This window comes from Sinocyclocheilus anshuiensis, unplaced genomic scaffold, assembly GCF_001515605.1.
Source record: "Sinocyclocheilus anshuiensis isolate Anshui unplaced genomic scaffold, SAMN03320099.WGS_v1.1 scaffold101, whole genome shotgun sequence".
In the NCBI taxonomy this organism is placed as follows: Eukaryota; Metazoa; Chordata; class Actinopteri; order Cypriniformes; family Cyprinidae; genus Sinocyclocheilus; species Sinocyclocheilus anshuiensis.
Genome location: NW_015540892.1, coordinates 2,894,326 through 2,913,178, shown reverse-complemented (window position 1 = coordinate 2,913,178; position 18,853 = coordinate 2,894,326). Strand labels below are relative to the sequence as shown.

At 36.2% G+C, this 18,853-nt stretch overlaps 1 protein-coding gene across 3 annotated transcripts in view; it reads right to left on the bottom strand.

The window, feature by feature from the left end:
* Positions 1–18,853, bottom strand: part of LOC107688875 (plakophilin-4-like) — a 40,803-nt gene that overhangs the window by 16,721 nt on the left and 5,229 nt on the right. For 2 of the 3 annotated variants that reach the window (XM_016486703.1, XM_016486705.1), the window contains exons 2-7: positions 15,584–15,714; positions 13,244–13,356; positions 8,064–8,098; positions 7,098–7,220; positions 4,810–5,006; positions 3,234–3,666 (exon numbers count right to left, since the gene is read on the bottom strand). In XM_016486703.1, coding sequence (XP_016342189.1) covers positions 3,234–3,666; positions 4,810–5,006; positions 7,098–7,220; positions 8,064–8,098; positions 13,244–13,356; positions 15,584–15,709 — 1,027 coding nt within the window. In that variant the 5' untranslated portion in view covers positions 15,710–15,714. The remainder of the gene's footprint in view (positions 1–3,233; positions 3,667–4,809; positions 5,007–7,097; positions 7,221–8,063; positions 8,099–13,243; positions 13,357–15,583; positions 15,715–18,853) is intronic. The other variant, XM_016486704.1, reaches the window with a different exon arrangement.

Genomic DNA, 18,853 nt, shown 5'->3' with positions numbered 1-18,853 from the left:
GTATACTCTACTGAAAGGATCGGCACAGACCAGCATGAATTTCTATCCAGGCTCGTTTGTGCTGATTAGGTGTTGGTCTATCTAGTGAAATTTTTGTTCATCAGCAAAACCAGTCTAGCAGCTGTACAACTACATAACGAAGACTTTCGATGTGCTTCACTAGGCAAATGAAGCTCTCAAATCTTCAAGTGGAGATGGAAGTTGTATTTTATAAAAAACAATCTGCTGTAATTAACCACTCCACTGGACTTTCACACCTTCAGGTGTATCTGTGAGAGATAACGACCTTGAACAAGAAAGAGGCGTATTCTGCAGCATCTAAGAGCGTGAGATAAAAACAGTTTTTATACTGAAAGAAGGCACTACGTTGTGTTGCTGTTAGTGACGTGAATGTCAGTTTGCCTGACACAATCAGAGATACGCATACAATTAATTGTGCAATTTAGATGAATTAGCCAGAGGTTTCAGCCTTTCTCCCACACATGATTTCATGGCAAACAGGATACAATAGATTCGCCTACCCAAAATTGCATACCCAATTACCCAACTCTTGGAGTATAATTACTGAATCTACTGACAAACCTTGTGAAGGCTTGTACTGACATTGTACTGCATGCTCATTAGTGTATAATAGTTTTAAGAGCTGTAGGGCATGTATAACCACGCAACCTTGTGAGACTGACATTCACAACCAGAGCTTTCAATGGAACTCATCTGACCACAATCTAATCAGAAATTTGAATCAAAACCTGAGCAGACAAACTTTGATCTCTGCCTTCAAACTATCATCTGACTTCACTATCATCAGACACTCCAGTCAGTATTGATAGGCATATATTGACCAGTTTGATTAATTAGGCAATATTTGGCCATTGTGAGATAATTGCATCAACTGATAACCATACTTACTTGATACAATGTTAGCTTTGCTGGCAAAAAAAATGATGGGGTAAAAATGATAATCATTTTTTATTATCAAAAATTATGATTTTTCGATTAATTGTGATACTCATCCTGAATGATCTTGATAGCACTTCTTAAAATCCCAAAAACTTAAACTGCCTTTTTCATTTCCTGAATGAAATTGTATTTGTACATCAATTTTTGTTCGGCAGAATTTGAATCTTCAGCACCATGGGGGAAAAAAAGAGTGCGAATATGAGTTTGCAGTTGTACTGATGTGAAGCAAGAAAAGGATATTTTCTATTGTGAAATAATGGCAAGAACAGTATTCATGGGCTGCAAGCAAAAACAATGCAACCAGTGTAAAACCCGGTTGTTTTTAGTGAATCAAAAATATACAGTGAAGCCTGATTCTTCAGACGAATGACTCTTTTATGTCGGCCCTTTTCATGAATTTCAAAAATGAACCAGTCTGAAAGAATTAAATGCTGTAGAATTTACAGCACTTGCAAAGAGATTTCATTAGTAAGCTGGACACAGACAATAAACCAAAATTAATCCAAATCTAGAGCTTGAGCATCAGAATCTCAAAACCCTGGTACAGTGTTAATACTAGTATGGTACGGATACGGAATGATTATTATAATCAGATACTCTAGTATTTCCATGGTCCAAGGGGCTTAGGTTATACTATTGTACTTCATGTTAAAAAGAATAAGCAAATAGCCCTACTCTGCCTTTATACTATGACTGAATGTTGAGTCAGTGTAACATTAGCATTGAAATGAAAGAGAACTCTCAAAGAACTTTCTTCATGTGTCAATCAGACACCAGCAATATAATAAAGCAAAGTGTGAACCGAACAAAGCTACACAGCTCACTGGTTTGGAACCACCATGCAGAATTCAGTCAGTTTGTCTTTCATAAATTTCTAATCACTTCATACATCTCCAAATTCGGCAATAGTTCATTCTGAAGGATCTGGAGTTAAAAGTGTAGTTTTCAAAGGTTTTACATCATGCATGATCTACAGAGAAATACGGCATAAATGGGGCAGTGGGGCACATCTGAGAAAGTCTCCCACAGAGCTAGAATGTGAGATTATCATCGGAGTAATCCTACAAAACACTAGAGCACACAAGCATAAAGATATGCGCACGTACACACACATTTACAGTCAATATCCATGCAGCTCCGGTTTCATGTGGATGTTTATTGCTGATGGAATTGAGACTGTAATACGATTTCGAAACAATATGCTATACAGGCCCTATATTAATGCACCTCAGCACTTTCAATTCACAAACTCATATTAGCACACAGCATCTTACAATCAGAGGGTTATGATTATTCGTGTAGGAGCAATTACTAGGATCTTTTTTGCACTTCTTTGAGAACCAATTTGTGTCAGTCTCTCTGAGTTTATGTCCAGAGATATGTGAAGTTTTCTTTCTGTGGCTCTTATAATTGAGATTTTAACAGACAGAATACATTATGTCAGAGACTAAACTGTGAAATGCTTAATGAATTCTTCACAATTTTTTCCAAGTTTTGAAAATTCACCTCACGAGAGGATTTTCAGGAAAGAAATACCTTCTTAAGCCAGGGAAGATTTTATAATGCGAGCCAAACACACACCGATAAGTGACAGCATTACTAATCCTTGTATAATATAGTGCATATACAACGCTAAGTAAGTTTCACACATATTCAAATCTCTGTCCTTAAATCCATAACTTTTCAAGAGTGGTGCAGAAATTACGTTTGATAGAGTTCTGGCTTGGTCAGGATAAAAGAGAAAATCGTTTTATGGATTTAAACTTTATGGAAAAAACTTTTATGAATCAGAAAACTGTTGTTTGCTTCAAGCCAAAAAAGTTTGGGATTAGTACGTTTTTTTAAATGTTTTAGAAGAAATCTATTATTCTCACATCTTATGCATTTTAATTCATATTTAATTAAAATACAGTGCAAACAGTAATAGTGCGTAATGTAATTTATGCCTGTGATGGAAAAAAAGCTGAATTTTCAGCAGCCATTACTGCAGTCTTCAGTGTCACATTATCCTTAAGTAATCATCCTAACATGCTGATTTGGTGCTCAATAAACTTTGTTTTACTATTGTCAAAACTGAAAAAGATTGTGCTGCTCAACATTTCAGTGGAAACCATAATACAATGTTTGATTAATAGAAAGTTCAAAAGAACTTTCAAAATCTTTTATAACATTATAAAATATGGATTCACTTAACAAAAAAATGAAATCTTACTGACCCCAAACCTATCACAAGTAGTAGAATAATAATAGGAGAGTTTGTGTGTGTAACCCACCTGTAAGGCTATCCGGTCTTGAAAGGACCATCCTCTCAAAGATGTCATAGGCCCGAGACCCAAAGGAAGAGTGAGTGCTGTCATATGCACGTGTATCGTGCTTCCCCAGGGTCCCGTACTGCTGAGGCTGAGCAGTCATACCGGCCCGCAGGAGCGTTGGTGACCCAGACTCTGACCCCGTCCCATTTCCATGCCGTCCCAAGTAGCTGGAGTGCACTGGGTCGAGAGCATGGCTGGAGGCCGGAGGCAAGGTGGTGCCAGGAAATATACTAGGTAAAGGACGGGGCTCTGAGACTATAGGTGAGCCATAGGGGCTTCCGAGGGATGTACGCAGAGGCTGGCGAGATGCAGGCGGGGACGGGGTGTAGAGTGGGGATGGGGCACGAGAGGGAACAGAACTGACACGCCTCATGACACGGCCACTGCTGCCCACCTGAAAAACAGATTACATACAATCAAACACTAGAAAGAACCAACATACACACTACACTGTGATAATACAGTTATAACTGAAATATTCAAATGGTATTTTATTTGTAAAAATACTGGAAGATGAATGATACATCAGGATTGAGATCAGCTAAGGACAAAAAAGGAAAGAAAACTTAAAATACCCTTCTATGGGCTCCATGCACGGACACTTCCACATTTAGCCTCAAAATTAAATCTTGAGGACAGGAGGACAAAGCAATTATGATATGATCCACTTTTACACAAGAGGTATTTAAAACTTCAGGAACTCATTCATAATACGTTTTAACAGAATAAAACAATATGCATAATACACTATTGTGCGTAACATACTATAATTTACTAAATAACATTAAGAAATTAGTTATTATAATAAATTTCACAGACATAACATTAATCACTATACTAATGTTTATGTGTCTAGATTTTTGCTTTCAAACGTGAAACCTAGAGAGCTTTTATTTTGGCGGAAAACAGGAAGTCCTTATAGCTTTTAGTTTTGTTGACAAACAGATTCTCATGACTAATTTGGATAGATTTGTGGTTCCAATGCACGTTATAAGCGACCCAAAATCACAGCTCTTGCAGATGTGGAGGTCGTTTGTAACGGCACTTAACGTAGTGCGAACCAATCCGCTCTGAAAACACCGGATAGTCGCGTGTAGTCAAACGCAGCGCCGCGCTTCACTCTGAAATATGTAGCGCGTCAGGCTACATATTTCTGTAATTACAGTCTGTGAGATTTGATAATCGCACTAGATGGCGAGGAACATCGTGTATTTTTCTAGCAAACTCATTTGCCAGCATTTGCCGCCGGGCAGTTAGACCCTGTCTGAGATGCAAAGGGTGTCCCGCACACAGCCGATAGATGGCGCCGCTAGCACTTGCAGCGCTGCCGGAAGCAGTCCATGCATGCAATACATTTGAAAACGCAGCACATTACAGTTTGTTTAGTGATTAAGTTAATTCCGACTTCTCAGGTCGGAAAAAAATAGCTGAAAAAATCCCTGATAAAACTGCACATATATATGACATCTGGAAAAGCGTTATAACCTATGCAAAGTTAAATTAAGCAATTTATCTCTTTATGTATTTGTGTTCATACCTGTGCTGAGGCCTGTCCTTCAGCCCTAGAACTCATGGCGAGGGTGGGGCTTCCACTGGGGGCGGAGCTTGTCGACTGGGACCTCCCTTCCGGTCGTCTGGGCGTCACGGTGTTACTATAGTAACCACTCACCTCCTGATATCCACTATCCGAATACGAATTCATTTGAGTCGAGCTGCGCGAGTTTGGCGCAGACCCTGAGCAAAGGAAACAGCAAGGCACACCAGAAAAATACTGAGATAGACAACATATTTTATGTTCAGAAATGGTAAAACAAATCTATTTGAACTATGGATTTCTAGGTTAAATACAGCCCAAGCTCTATCAATAGAAACTGTGGCCTGATGTCGATTAATTAATGACGACCCGTCTTTCACTTTGTAAAAATGAATGAGACACATTTACATTCGTACTATCGACAATGAACATAAACAGGTTTTAATACCAGTTTTACTGCAATATCAATAATTGGTGCAATTGATCGTTCATGTGCAAGCTGTATTATATAAACAGTCGTTTATGTCTCATATTAATCTAGACAGGACAAAAAATAAAAAAACAGCGTTAGCATCGCTTGCATATTTTAAGTAGATAGCACTGTTTTTAGAGGCTGCACTGCCATCTATCGACGTAAGTTAGTTCAGTACGATCGTCTCTCAGTTGTATGTAAATTAAATTAAAAAGCGGTCCACACAATAATTCCCTTACCTGTCCAAAAACATCACATCCGTCATAAAATCACCTGTATCTACGTACTGAACCTCTCGTGTTCCATTGTCTAAATTTCGCTTTTGTGTCACCAAACACTACGCTACCAGCGTATCTACAGCCAATGAGCGTGAGGATAGGTTATTTCAACATGGCGAACACTGAGAGGGGTGACCCGCACCATGTATAATTAAAACACTTTTTATATAAAGTTATTATGAGTACTGTGAGTGTACACCACTGAAATGACAAAACACTTTTTTTTTCTTAATATGTTACCATTTTAAAATGAGATCCAGGCTACTTAATGCTCCTTTAAAATGTAATCAAACATTAATATTTGCAAGAAAAAGAGGACAACATTCACTGCTTTTAATGTATTTATTTAATGTATTCATAATGTACTTTGATACTGACTGTTTAGTTGAATAATTATTTGAAACGCTTGAAAAGTAATGTTTACCTAATTGAAAATTAACTGAAGGCTGCATGCTATTGTTTTATTTTGATTGTTTTATAATGATATTAATATTTAATTATTTAGTATGCTCAGTGAGAGTTATTATATTTACAGGTACTGGTATCATCTACTTACATCTTGGCACTGTAAAAGCCCTAATATACACAGTAAATCTCTTTCAAGTAGAAGCCTACCAGGCTAGCTGTAGATCACATTAAGTATAACCAGCACCTTAACACCAGAAGTGTTTCCTGACCAAAAGCAGCAGTACCATAGTGCAAAGATGCCATGGTATTGGTTGTAATAGTATTTATACAGTACTTCAGTCCAAAGTATTAAAAAAGTGGATTTTTTATTTATTTATTTCAAAGTTCCAATCATTCAACCAGCTAAAAATTAACCTGGTATTTGCTTGCTACACTGTGTGCACACAGTAATAAAAAGACATAACTTCTGTACATGTGAAAGTACTGTTTGCATGGAGCAAACTTCATTAACTAGTATTACATCAGAAAAAACATAACCAGACTTTCATCGACCTATAAAAGCGGTCTGCTTCAAAAGGATTACAAAATGTAATTAGCTTATGAAATGCAAGTGCATCCCAGCTAGGTTTCCAATGTAGGTGAATAAAGACTTTTTACCGTTACAAGGAAGCATTAAATGCGTCTAAAAATGACAGTGAGGACATTTACAATGTTACAAAAGATTTGTATTTCAAATAAATGTTTGAACTTTAATAACAAATCAGCATATTAGAAAGATTTATGAAGAATCATGTGGCACTGAAGACTATATGGCTGCTGATAATTCAGCCTTGCTTTGTCATCACACTAAATTGAAATTGTAATTTCACAGTATTACTGATTTTACTGTATTTTCATCAAATAAACACAGCCTTGGTGAGAATAAGAGACATCTTTCCAAAACATAAAAACATCTTAACAGTAGAGTATAAACTGAGAGACACACTATTTTCTGTGGTAATCAACAGTAGGCCACAGATGCTGCCCATAGATCTTTAGTTGTATTCAACTTGGAATATTGCATAAAGGCATCATGAATATAAATTGTTGACATAGAAGTGACAGAAGGCAATGTGGCGTGTGAATGAACAGACCCTCACTTTCACGCAGGGAGATCTGTTCCAATTCAGGAGAGTAAAGTAACCCCTGACCTCTGACCCCAAATGTGGGCGAGGAGCAACCATCCGACGGCTTAGACACACCTGCACCTGAGGATTCTGATGACCAAAGGGTTAACACGCTGTGAGCAGGTTTAAGTATTTGAGAAAATTATCAAGATACAGTTACCTTCATCCCTTGACATACTTAGAGGGAGCATTAACCTAAAATATGCCATAATTTACCCAAAATAATAGCCATTGACAGATAATGTAAAATGCTTTAGGTGTAATAAGGTGTCTGGTCTGTTGTGTTTCCATACTTTAAAGACATTCTCACAGTAAGAGATGACAATAGGAATTAAAACTGAAGAAAAGGGTAGAAAACAGTTTGAGCTGCCCTGTGAGGATTTGGAGAGAGAAAACGAGATTTCAAATGTAGTTCAGTGGAATAATTCATGGGATATTGTTCATTAGGTTGGGTGACCAGATCACAAGACCACAGTGTCTGATGTCTTTTTTTAGAGCAGAATAAAAAGAAAAAGCCCAGAACCCACAACACAGTGTTTGTCAAGAGTGAAAGAGTTCTTGGCACAGTTCTTGTGCTATCAATGTTACATAAAAAATACCAAATATTACAATATAATATCGTACAATAACATAGCCAACATAGTGCAGCTTTGGGATACTGTAACTAAACCATAAAGACACTGAGAAAAGATAGGTCAGGAAAATATTTACACTCAATTACATTCAAATGTCCTCTAAATGCTTCAGAGAGCCTTGAGTACAAAAATCAGCCAGCTCAACCATCTAAGGGTCATCGTTCCAAGCTAGACTATGTGATCTGTGCTGTATGTATGTGACTGCAGTGCTGTCTAAAATGTCATATTTCTGCTTACTCTTATTTACAACAGGTGACAAGAAAAAATAACAAGCAGGAAGAGAACCAGACAAAAATACCTGCAGATCTCCACAGAAGAGACTTCTCAGAAGAGCTGGAAAAAATGAGGAGAAAAGAAAAAAAGATTAAATGGGAGGAGAACAATGTCACACACGGTGCACAAAACATCTGAGGCATTTTATGAAACGAGTGCCCTTTTCAGCTTGTTAAATTGATTTAAGTAACTTTTTAAAAAACTGATCAATATTGTTTTTAAGTGGTAATATATTATGGCATTAACTAATTTTAATATATGTATAATTATGCCTTCAGAAAAGTAACACAGTTGACAGTTTTACAATGTATTTTGACATATTGTGCTTTAATTAAACAATCTTGAGTTCAAGGTTATGGAGCTAGAAAATGTTTATTAAAGAGACAATTTTTTACTGGTATTAAATATACACTTTCCAATTATCACTTGCTTACTATAAAAATCGTGTTAACGGGGCGGACATTTTACGATCACCCCCACTGATAAACCTAATGAAACGAAAACAAGGTGTATTCAGTCATTCTTTAGCTAGTGATTCTCATGTTCTCTCCATTGGAAAAGCACTATAAAAAAAATGTGGTTCATTGTCTAATTTTACACTACACTAATAGTGTATCTACACAACGAAAGCCTATGAGTGTGAAGATTCTCCTAGACGTTTGCTTACACCACGAATCACGTCATTTCAACACGGCAAAATATACTGAGGTGGGTGACTCACACATGTATATTTAAAACACTTTGTATAGAAAACAATTATGAGTAATCTTCATCTCATGTGAATCTAAACCATGACTCAGATGACTATTCACAAAAACAATTTATTTATTAATGTGTAAAACTTGGCACCAAACTATTGTACTCACCCTCAGGCCATCCAAGATGTAGATGAGTTGCATATTCTTCATCAGAACAGACTTGGAGAAATGCATTTGCTCAGTGGATCCTCTGCAGTGAATGGGTGCCGTGAGAATGAGAGTACAAACAGCTTGTAAAAACCTCACAATGTGAATGTCTCAATGATGTGAGTCCATAATCCACGATGACGCTTCCCTGCAGTGAATAAAAAAATCCATCCCCTGTTGTCCTCTCGCATCAAAATCCACAACATATTTCTTTAGAACTGTTCTGGACTGTTTTCACTTGTAAACAGTGCTTGATCTGTGCATATTTCTCTCCAAATTCAAACAAGATGACTTTTTCACTGGAGAAAGCATATTATGGATAGAGGACTCGTATTTTAGCCAGAATCAACAGCTTGATTCGCTTCACGATATTTTAATGATGGACTAGAGTCATGTGGATTACTTTTTTCAGCTGTTTCTGAACTCTCATTCTGACGGAACCCATTCAATGCAGAGGATCCATAATATAATGCTAAATTTCTCCAAATCTGTTTCGATGAAGAACTGTGGGATGACCAGTTGGATTTTAACAGAGATTCACAGCATTAATGAACACTATCAGTCTTAACAACATTTGTAAAGATGAAGACTCAACATTTTGGATGGCCTGAGGGTTAGTACATTTTTAACTAGCTAGTCCTTTTAACTTAAAACTACATATGTACAGTATATAGAAAGAGTCAATACAATAAACTAACTTTTATTTTTTATTTTATTCCTGGTCAAAAAGGCATCCTCATAACAAGACAATAAAAAATCAATAAATGTTAAAAAATATAGAGAATTAAAATCAATTTACTGTTGTTTTGTTGATGTGTTAGTCAGTGAATCATAGTGAACTGTGCATGTCTAAAATTTGACATCAGCTATTTCTATTTCTAGTTATTTTTCACACGTTTATGAGAAACACAAATGGCATCCGTTTTGTAGAATGGCCCATCTCATCTTCCAATAAGTCAATGAAAAGCAAAAAGATCCGCTCCATTTGCCCAGCATTAGGAAACCATTACAAGTGAACATCAATCACATTGTTACAGTCCACTGACTGTCGCGTTCATCTCTCTGACACAAATTTTTAAAAATCCTATCCGGTTTACGACAAGAAATGAACATACTTGTGCATTTGTAGGAACTGAAGAAGAGCGAAATGACAGGACGTGGTATTAGGAGTTCAGGTTGAATAAATGACAGAATGTAGACGCCACTGTCTTAAAACAGCAGACGAGTGTCTGCTAATGTCTGCCAAAAAGCGACACTGTCTGCAAAGGAGGGGTCAAAGGACACCCACCGGTCATCAGTGTACAGCGACAGCTGAAAGGGGGCACAGTGGGGACAGCAGGAATGCCACACAGAGAAAGGTTAAAGGTAATGGGTTGCAGGGCGCATGGTAGCAAGAATGCACACATGGACCTTCTTCAAGCAAAAGGAAAAAATATCCTGTATACTGTGGCAAAACAGCACAAGCCATCTGAAAAAACATAACAGACACTCCTTCACAGATGAGGAGAACAAACAGGGCAGCTGACATGTGCATGCACACATACAGACACAAAGAGTTCACTGTGGCAAAGCAAGAGATGGGGAAGAACTGTACTTCAGCGTAATCAGATTGAATATAAATCTTTCTGAAGTGATGGTTGTAGCAAACATCTCTGATTTATCAAGAGCACTCTTTCCATGACATTCATTAAACGAGAAACTTTCGCAATACCCTAAAGCTTGAATGTGTTTACTGTAAATTGACAAACACCCACTTTCCATAAAAGTAATTATTCAGCGAGGAAAGAGAGACAACAGTTTGCGCTTCACTGCACACTTGTCCTTCATACTGACACACACCATGAGAAACAGAACAGCGAGTGCTGTGTTTCTGTACAGTATGTACACAGACTACATATACTGTACAGCTAAATGTGTTTCACGTGTAGGCAGGGGCGTAAGAATGATCCATTTATGTGTGGAGGGAGGAGGGTTTAAATGCGTAGTTGCCACGGATACACTCATATGAGATACGTTTGAACGCTTTCAGATAATATCATTAAAGTGCAATAATTAAGCCTCTTCGTAAAAATTATGTAACAATGTATATTTTTGGTGTTCATTTTAACTTCTTATTTTATTAATGAAACATTTCATCCTAAAATTAAAAATTGCATGATTTTTGTCTTCTGTGGAACACAAAAGAAGATGTTTAGCAGAATGTTCAAGCTGCTCAGTTCCATACAACAAAACTGAACTGTAGGGTTATTACCGGTAACTAAAAATAAAATCAAAATTAAAACCATAAACTAAAAATAAAATAAAATAAATGTTAACTAAAATAAAAGAAAACATAAAAAATGAAACGTACTTTATTTCAGTTGCCAAGGCATAATTCATCGTTTTCTTTTAGTTTAACTTGAAGTACTAAAATAACTCAAACTAAAACTGAAATAACAATTTATAAGAACTATATAGACATATCGGGGAAAAAAGCATTAAAAATGATAAAAACAAAACAAAATTAAAATTAATTAAAAATTTAATAAAAAACTCTAGCTAAAATTAAAATAAAAAAGATAATAAAAAATAATAATAAAGCTCCAAAAAAAGACAAATACACCATACAAAATAAACATTTGCTAGGTATCCTCCTCTTTGTCCTTCAGTGTTGAGTAACCCTGGACATTCTGCTTTAAACATCTGCTTTTGTGTTTGGTGTAAGGTGAGTAAATGACAACACAATTTTCATTTCCTTCAGTACTGCCACTGCTAACTAAAACTTTTAAAAACCACATCAGCAACAGTGATCAAATATTTACAATCATGCGCATGTTTTGAGAGGAAAAACATGCTGAGCAGGCCTCATGGTAATAACGAGAAAGCAGTACAGATGTTCTGTTCATAAATATATTCTGCCATCATTTACTCCAAACTTGTATCACAAGGCAAGCAAAAACTCCATGATGTTTGACATCACTGATATTAAACCTGGTTACGTGTCTCAGGGCACTATATTTGAATGTATAGGAATGCAGATTCAAGAGCAACAGCAAAAGAGATGGGATTTAAGTCTGTTCTTCACACAAAGCTATTGCACGGTGTACAAAATGTCATATGGGCTACTTTTATAACACTTTTACTTTCAATATATGAAAGAAACATCATTTGGAAATCAAAAGTCATATAGCAGGGGTCTGCAACGCGTGCCAACAGTGGCACGCAGAGGGATCATCGCTGGCACGCGAGCAATAGGGAAAACTGCATAATGACGTACATTTTGAGGTAATAACTTCTCATTGTCACGCAGCCTGCTAGGAGCTATAAATACTATTAAAGTGTGAGAAACTTGCGCTAGTCTACGGATGCGTGCGCGACCGCTGCACATACTAGGCGCTTCAGATCAAAGCCTCAGCGGTCTAACAGCGCTCGTCAATGTCAAAATGACTGAGATGGCCAATCAAATAAAAGTAGGTGGGGTTTACTGTTCACAGAAGCAGAGCGTGAAGCATCCGTTTAACGTTAAAGAGCGCGAGGTAAGATGGAGCTGCAAATCATTTAATATTAGTCAACTTTTAACGATACGTTTTATGATAGAAATGATAAATGACCGACAGCTATATCCAGTGATGCAAACTACTCGATTTTTTTTCTCAAATATGGCCATTTTGAGAGAGAGAGAGATGTGTAAATTGCAAGCGGCAACCTCCCGCTCTCTCTCGTGAAGCCATCTCTACAAACAATGAAGATGAGTTTAGTTACTTAAAAAACAGCGATTTTACCCCCCTCAGTTGCTGAGAAATATAATGTAGCGATTCAGTATCGATTAATAAAAGTTGCGTGGCAGCGCTGACAACAAGTTTATGAGCTTCTGAATGTTACTTTTTGCACAGCGCGATCTCAGATCTCTGTGTGCGAGTGGTGTGTGTGTGTGCGCGCGCAATTAATTCAATTAAAGCAGCGCATTAATATAGAACAGTGATTAAACTGTACGGTTTAATGCAAGAAACTTTTGAAAAGTTTAAAAAACTATTTATGAAAACATTTTCAGAAACTATTTGCATGAAAATCAAATAGGCTTATTGTTTTTTTATCATATAATTTAAAAATGATGGAGGGGGTGTATTTTATCACAGTGGTTAACCAGAAAAATTTTAAATGGCACGTAATGCTGAAAAGGTTGCCGACCCCTGTCATATAGTATGAGGAAAGGTAAATGTACAGCATGTTTAAATTAGCTATTTCTTTAAATCAGACCTCTAAACATAAATTCCACTCACATAACACATTAATAAACATTTTTTTCAAAACTGCCTCTTACCTGTCACTCACAGCATCTGGAGACTCCGCCCCCAACCTGCATCGCTCCAGCTGATTGGCCACAATCTGTCTCTCTTCTTCAAGTTCTCTGGTAAGCCGTTCAAACTGAAGCTCCTTCAGAAAGACAGGAGGGACAAAAGTGTCACCACTGCTGCCTTCTACCATCAAAAACATATCCATCATGTGTAGGCAGTACACACATCATACCCGTTTCCAGTTACAACATTAATTTAGCTTCAAAATCCATTGTCTTTAAATCCTGTCTCTTCTCAGCTTCCATCCTGTCTCGCTGCTCTTTGCTTCTGAATTTGTGGCCTCTTCCCCTCCTCTTGCCTCAGTCTCTCTGTGTGTGTGCAGTGCATGTGTGTTTGTTTATGTGTGTGTGTGTGTGTGTGGAAGGCGAGAAGGCTGCACTGTTGGCCTGCCTCTCTGTGATAGAGACAGACTCGTTGATGCAGCTTCCCTTAAAGGAGACACACTCTCTCACACACACATATAAACAGCCCACATTGCTGTTGTATTGACTATAGTATTCTGAGGAGAAAAAATATCACTTTGTTGTGTGTGTCACTGCATATTTTCATGATTGCTTGCCATTGTTAGACTGCAACGAAATGAATCTGGAGCATTGTAACTGTTCTGAAACAAATATTATATTCTGAAAGTATTGCAGGTTTCAAGCCGGCAAGCATTACAAGAGGTTGCAATTAATGTAGCCAGTGAAAAGGAGAGATTATTGAGTGTTGTTCTCCAGGCGAGATAAGTCAGGCAATGGCTATCTGCCTTGTGCCATGCTGTGAGCTACCAGCTGTACCAGGCCTCTTCTATTCAACCTATTGTTCAGAGTGACAATACTTGCCTATGTCCTGATTCTGTCCAAGAGGAGCACAAAGAAACGACAAGACTTGACCACACAAATCACACACACACACAAATCACACACACACAATGCAATGAAATCCATGCTGCAGTTTCTGGTGTGCTAGTGAAACATGTTAAGCCTGGTAATGGGACGATCAGTTAGATTTTAACAGAGACTCGCAGCATTAATGAAAGCTATCAGCATCAACAAGATTTGTAATGATTAAGTTAACAGTTTAATTAGTCATTTTCATGACACTGAACTGTGAAACAGATTAGAAGGCCGAAGAGTCAGACCTGATGTGAGAAAACACTTAAATAATAATTTTGTTCTTAACCAAACTTGCCTGGTAAAATAAAATGATGAACTATACTCATATATAATTAAAAATAGAAGAAAAAATCTGATAAATAAAATTAAATGGTCTAGATTTCAAACTAGACTTTATCAGCTTGTTTCTAAACAAAATAATATAAACTAAAATCAAAAATTTGTAATAAAATAAAATATACAATAAAAACACTTACAAAGATTTGTAAAAAATAATATAAAATTGGTAACTAAAAACTAGCCTTCAAATTCAGCGTAAACCTACATTGTATATGAATCTTGTTTTTAAACTGATAAATTAAAATATATGATAAAAAACACTAAAATAAATTGGTTATAAAATAAAATAAAATTGGTAACTAAAAACCAGCCCTCAAATTCAGTGTAAACCTACACTGAATAAGAATCCTGTTTTTAAACAAATTTGCTGATAAATTAAAATATATGATAATAACACTAAAATAAATTTGTTATAAAAAATAAAATAAAATTGGTAACTAAAAACCAGCCCTCAAATTCAGCGTAAACCTACACTGAATAAGAATCTTGTTTTTAAACAAATTGGCTGATAAATTAAAATGATACAAAAAAAATTATGATGCATATTATGATACAAATATGATACAAAAAACTACAATAAATTTGGAATAAAAATTGTAATAAAATAAAAAAATTAAGTTAGTAACTTGTTATTAAACAAATAAATATAAAATAAAATATATGATGAAAAACTTTTAAAATACATTTGTAATAAATATGGAAATGGAATAATAAATAACTTGGAAAAACTGGACTTCATCAGCTCTCAAATTCAAACCTGATGTGAGGAAACAGGTAAATAAGAATCTTGTTCTTAAACAAATAGGATGGTGACATCATAAAAAATAAATTAAAATAAAATAAAACCATACTGTACACCAACAGAGGAAACAAGGTTATCAGTTCTAAAATTCAGTCTAGACCAGCTATTTGTGTCCTCAAAGCGAGCTTTCCCCATCCAGGAATTAATAATGCAAATATGACTTTTGACTAATGAGCAGAAGGCTGACTTAATACATCTACAATCTGTGGCCACTCATGTTTGAGCTGCTCTTCAGATTACAGCTACCCTACAGCCAGACACTGGCAGATGGAAACGGTGCGGCATACCTGTTCTTTAACAGAGGCCAGCAGGTTGGTGGTGGTGGCATCAGTCGCCATGTTGTTGTTGTTGGATCTTCCCTCACCACTCAGCACCTCCCTTTCCTCCACAGGGCTTTGCCTTGGAGTAGGCATTCCCCCTGCACACAGGAACACACAACACACAGCTATTATCATTTATATGCAGTGCCACTGATACACTATTATTATCTTGCTTTGCAAATATAGTCCAATATAGCAATTTCAATGCCCTACCATTTATTTAGATATCATGACATAAACCTTTATAGTTTTGAAGACCGGACTACAACAGTTGTTGAGTTTACTGGTCAGCCGTTATGGATTTTAATGGCCGATGCTGATACTGATGTCACAAACTACTACTAACAAAAGTTTGGGGCCAGTGAGATTATTTATTTATTTTTTACTATTGTTCAGAAATCACACATTAAATTATTTAAAAATGACAACTGAGACTTTTATAATGTTACAAAAGATTTCTATTTTCAATGAAATGCTGCTCTTTTATTAAAGAATCCTAAAAAATGTATCATGATTTCCACAAGAATATAAGGCAGCACCTGTTTTCAGCATTTGCAAATAAGCAAATTATAATGATTTTTTTTAAAGATTATGTGACATTGAAAACTGGAGTAATGCCTGCTGAAAATTCAGCTCACAGGAAAAACACTAGAACGATGCAGATACCCTTAAATTGGCAAAATATTGGTTGACTAATTGGCCTGGCTGATATATAAGTGAAGGTGACTTCCTTAAAATCAACATAAAACAGTAATCGGTACCCACATGACAGAGCTTGATGTTATCCATCTGGAATTAATTGGATCTTGAAAAGCAGGCAAGCACTTTTAAGGAGGCTGGAATGTAGAAGCTGAAGAAGGTCAAGTTCATCCGCAAGAGCATCTTGACATATCATCGTTTACAATTTGATGGAATATTTGAAAGACAAACATTTTTCTTTGGAATAATGTGAACTGGTGAATCGTGCACAAGGACCAGGAACGTGTATAAAGCAAGCAAACAGGGATTTGACTTTTAATTTCATGTTGATGGTGTACCAGAAAACTGCATGGAAATCTTTGTCCTATTCACTTTTATTAGAATGGCACAGAAAGCCTGGAGTTCTTGGCAGCATTATGGCAGGGCAACAAGGGATGTATTCCAACGTGTGTTCCAGCATCCCAGCATGCAACAGCATGACAAGACAACCTGTTCCCTTCCCCCAACTGACAGCAAAAAATAGTATGATCAGCAGATGCACTCTTTTTTCCTCATCCTGGATGGCTTTAATGCCTTTAAGATCTTCAGCTTGGTCTAGCTGCATTTTTATGTAAAAGCACATCATGCAAATAGCAGAAAGTGATTTTGAAGAGCAGAATTTTGATAGGATGTTCTGCAGTACTAAGATTAGACGGGATGAGATTAGATAATGAAATAAGATTAGAGGAACAAAAGTATATATTTCAAAATTGCCTTGTCGACTAATTTAAGGGACCTCTGGTTTCAGTTCACCTGACCCCAATCATATGTGCTCATGGCGCAAGATGCTCAAAAAACATTACACATGACGTCACAATGAGATGACCAAAGGTGTCTGTCTGCACTTTAGAGCTGCACAATCAGGATCTTATTCCTATAAATGATAATGATTCTGAAACACTCTGATATGCCACCACTAATCCAGAAAGAGCTGTTGTCTCTTGTATGTATAAAACAGCTTCAGTGTTTTCAACCACACAGTATCTTTATTTGTAACATTCACATAATAACTTAAGTATTGGATTAAAGTTTATATAGTTCATGTATATATATAAATATATATATAGTAGATACATGTACAAGGTAACTAGATAGTCCACTCAAGTCTTCTCACAGTTCAACAATCACTTATTTTGATCACTTGATGGGCTAGTTTTTAGAGAGATCTTTCAGATCTTTTTAAACCATGGCCACAGACATAAGTAATAATTAATTACCAATCTTGTAAATGACAAAATTATAATTATATAAAAATTGAATAGTTGGATCCTCCAATCTGATTCATCAAGCATCTTTCTGCATTCAGTCCGTTTCATTAGTTTGTGTGGGCTACATCATTACGCTAGCAGCTGGTGACAAGTGAATGTCTTTATGAGCCATTGAATCATTCATTCAACCAATCTGTTCAAGGTGAGTCACTGAATCATTTGCTAATGTATTTTCATATTTTAATATATTTATTTTTTTAGTTTTACAAAAAATTATTTGTTCAAATCCATACATATTTGTATGTAAAAACTTTAAAATTGACAGTAACGTCAACTTTGTCTTTTCCCTCAGTGGAAAATTCCCTCAATATAAAAACACGGTGACATTAATTTTTAAGTAAATATAATGGGCGATATATTGCGTCACCAAAAATGATTGAGGTCATGTACATATATTGCGCGATAAGTCGATATTTTGATTATTGCGACAGGCTTGCTCTGTGTTCAATCATAGTCCATGAAATGCACACGTTTTGTCCATCAAGATAATCTTCACAAAATAATATAACTTTTATGAATTTTGAAGCCTAATCAAAAGCGCCAGAACTTAAAAGCTAAACTTAGGCTATAAACGAACTACAGCACCACGGTCGCGACAACTTTTTCAAACTTATTTTTAACATGTTCAGTGAAAAGGATTTACTCTGTGGAAGAATTTTACTCCACGCTACATTAGGGCTGGACAGTAATTCAATATCAATATGTATCGCGATATAAGTTTTTTTCAATAACGGTGATATGATTTTTAAACACATTTCCGATATTTCGATATAAATTACCAGTGTTTCCCATACATTGATTTATTTGTGGCGTTTGACTTCGTTGAATAAACATGAGCACTGCACGTTTCAAAATCATAACATAACATGTTTTATATGAATGTATCTCTGAAGGGAAAGGACTGTCTTCAGAAAAGTTTCGATGGCATTTTCATTTTATCTGATTAAAAGCGTTCATGAGCGGAGCTGCTTTGATTACAGCATTACTGGAGAAGCCGCTGTTTCTGCCGCTCTCAAAGCGCCTCCTGCTGGCAGACAATCAGTTTGCATTTTCAATAAGCCCGTCTCCAGCAACATGTTTTTGTCGTTGTTCTTTTTATTTATTTATTTTTTTCTGCAGCAACTCAAGAGCACTTTTCATACTCTTTATACTGGCCAAAGCACATTTGTTTCAATCTATAAGAATAATCAGCCTACACTACCAGTCAAAAGTTTTTGAACAGTAAGATTTT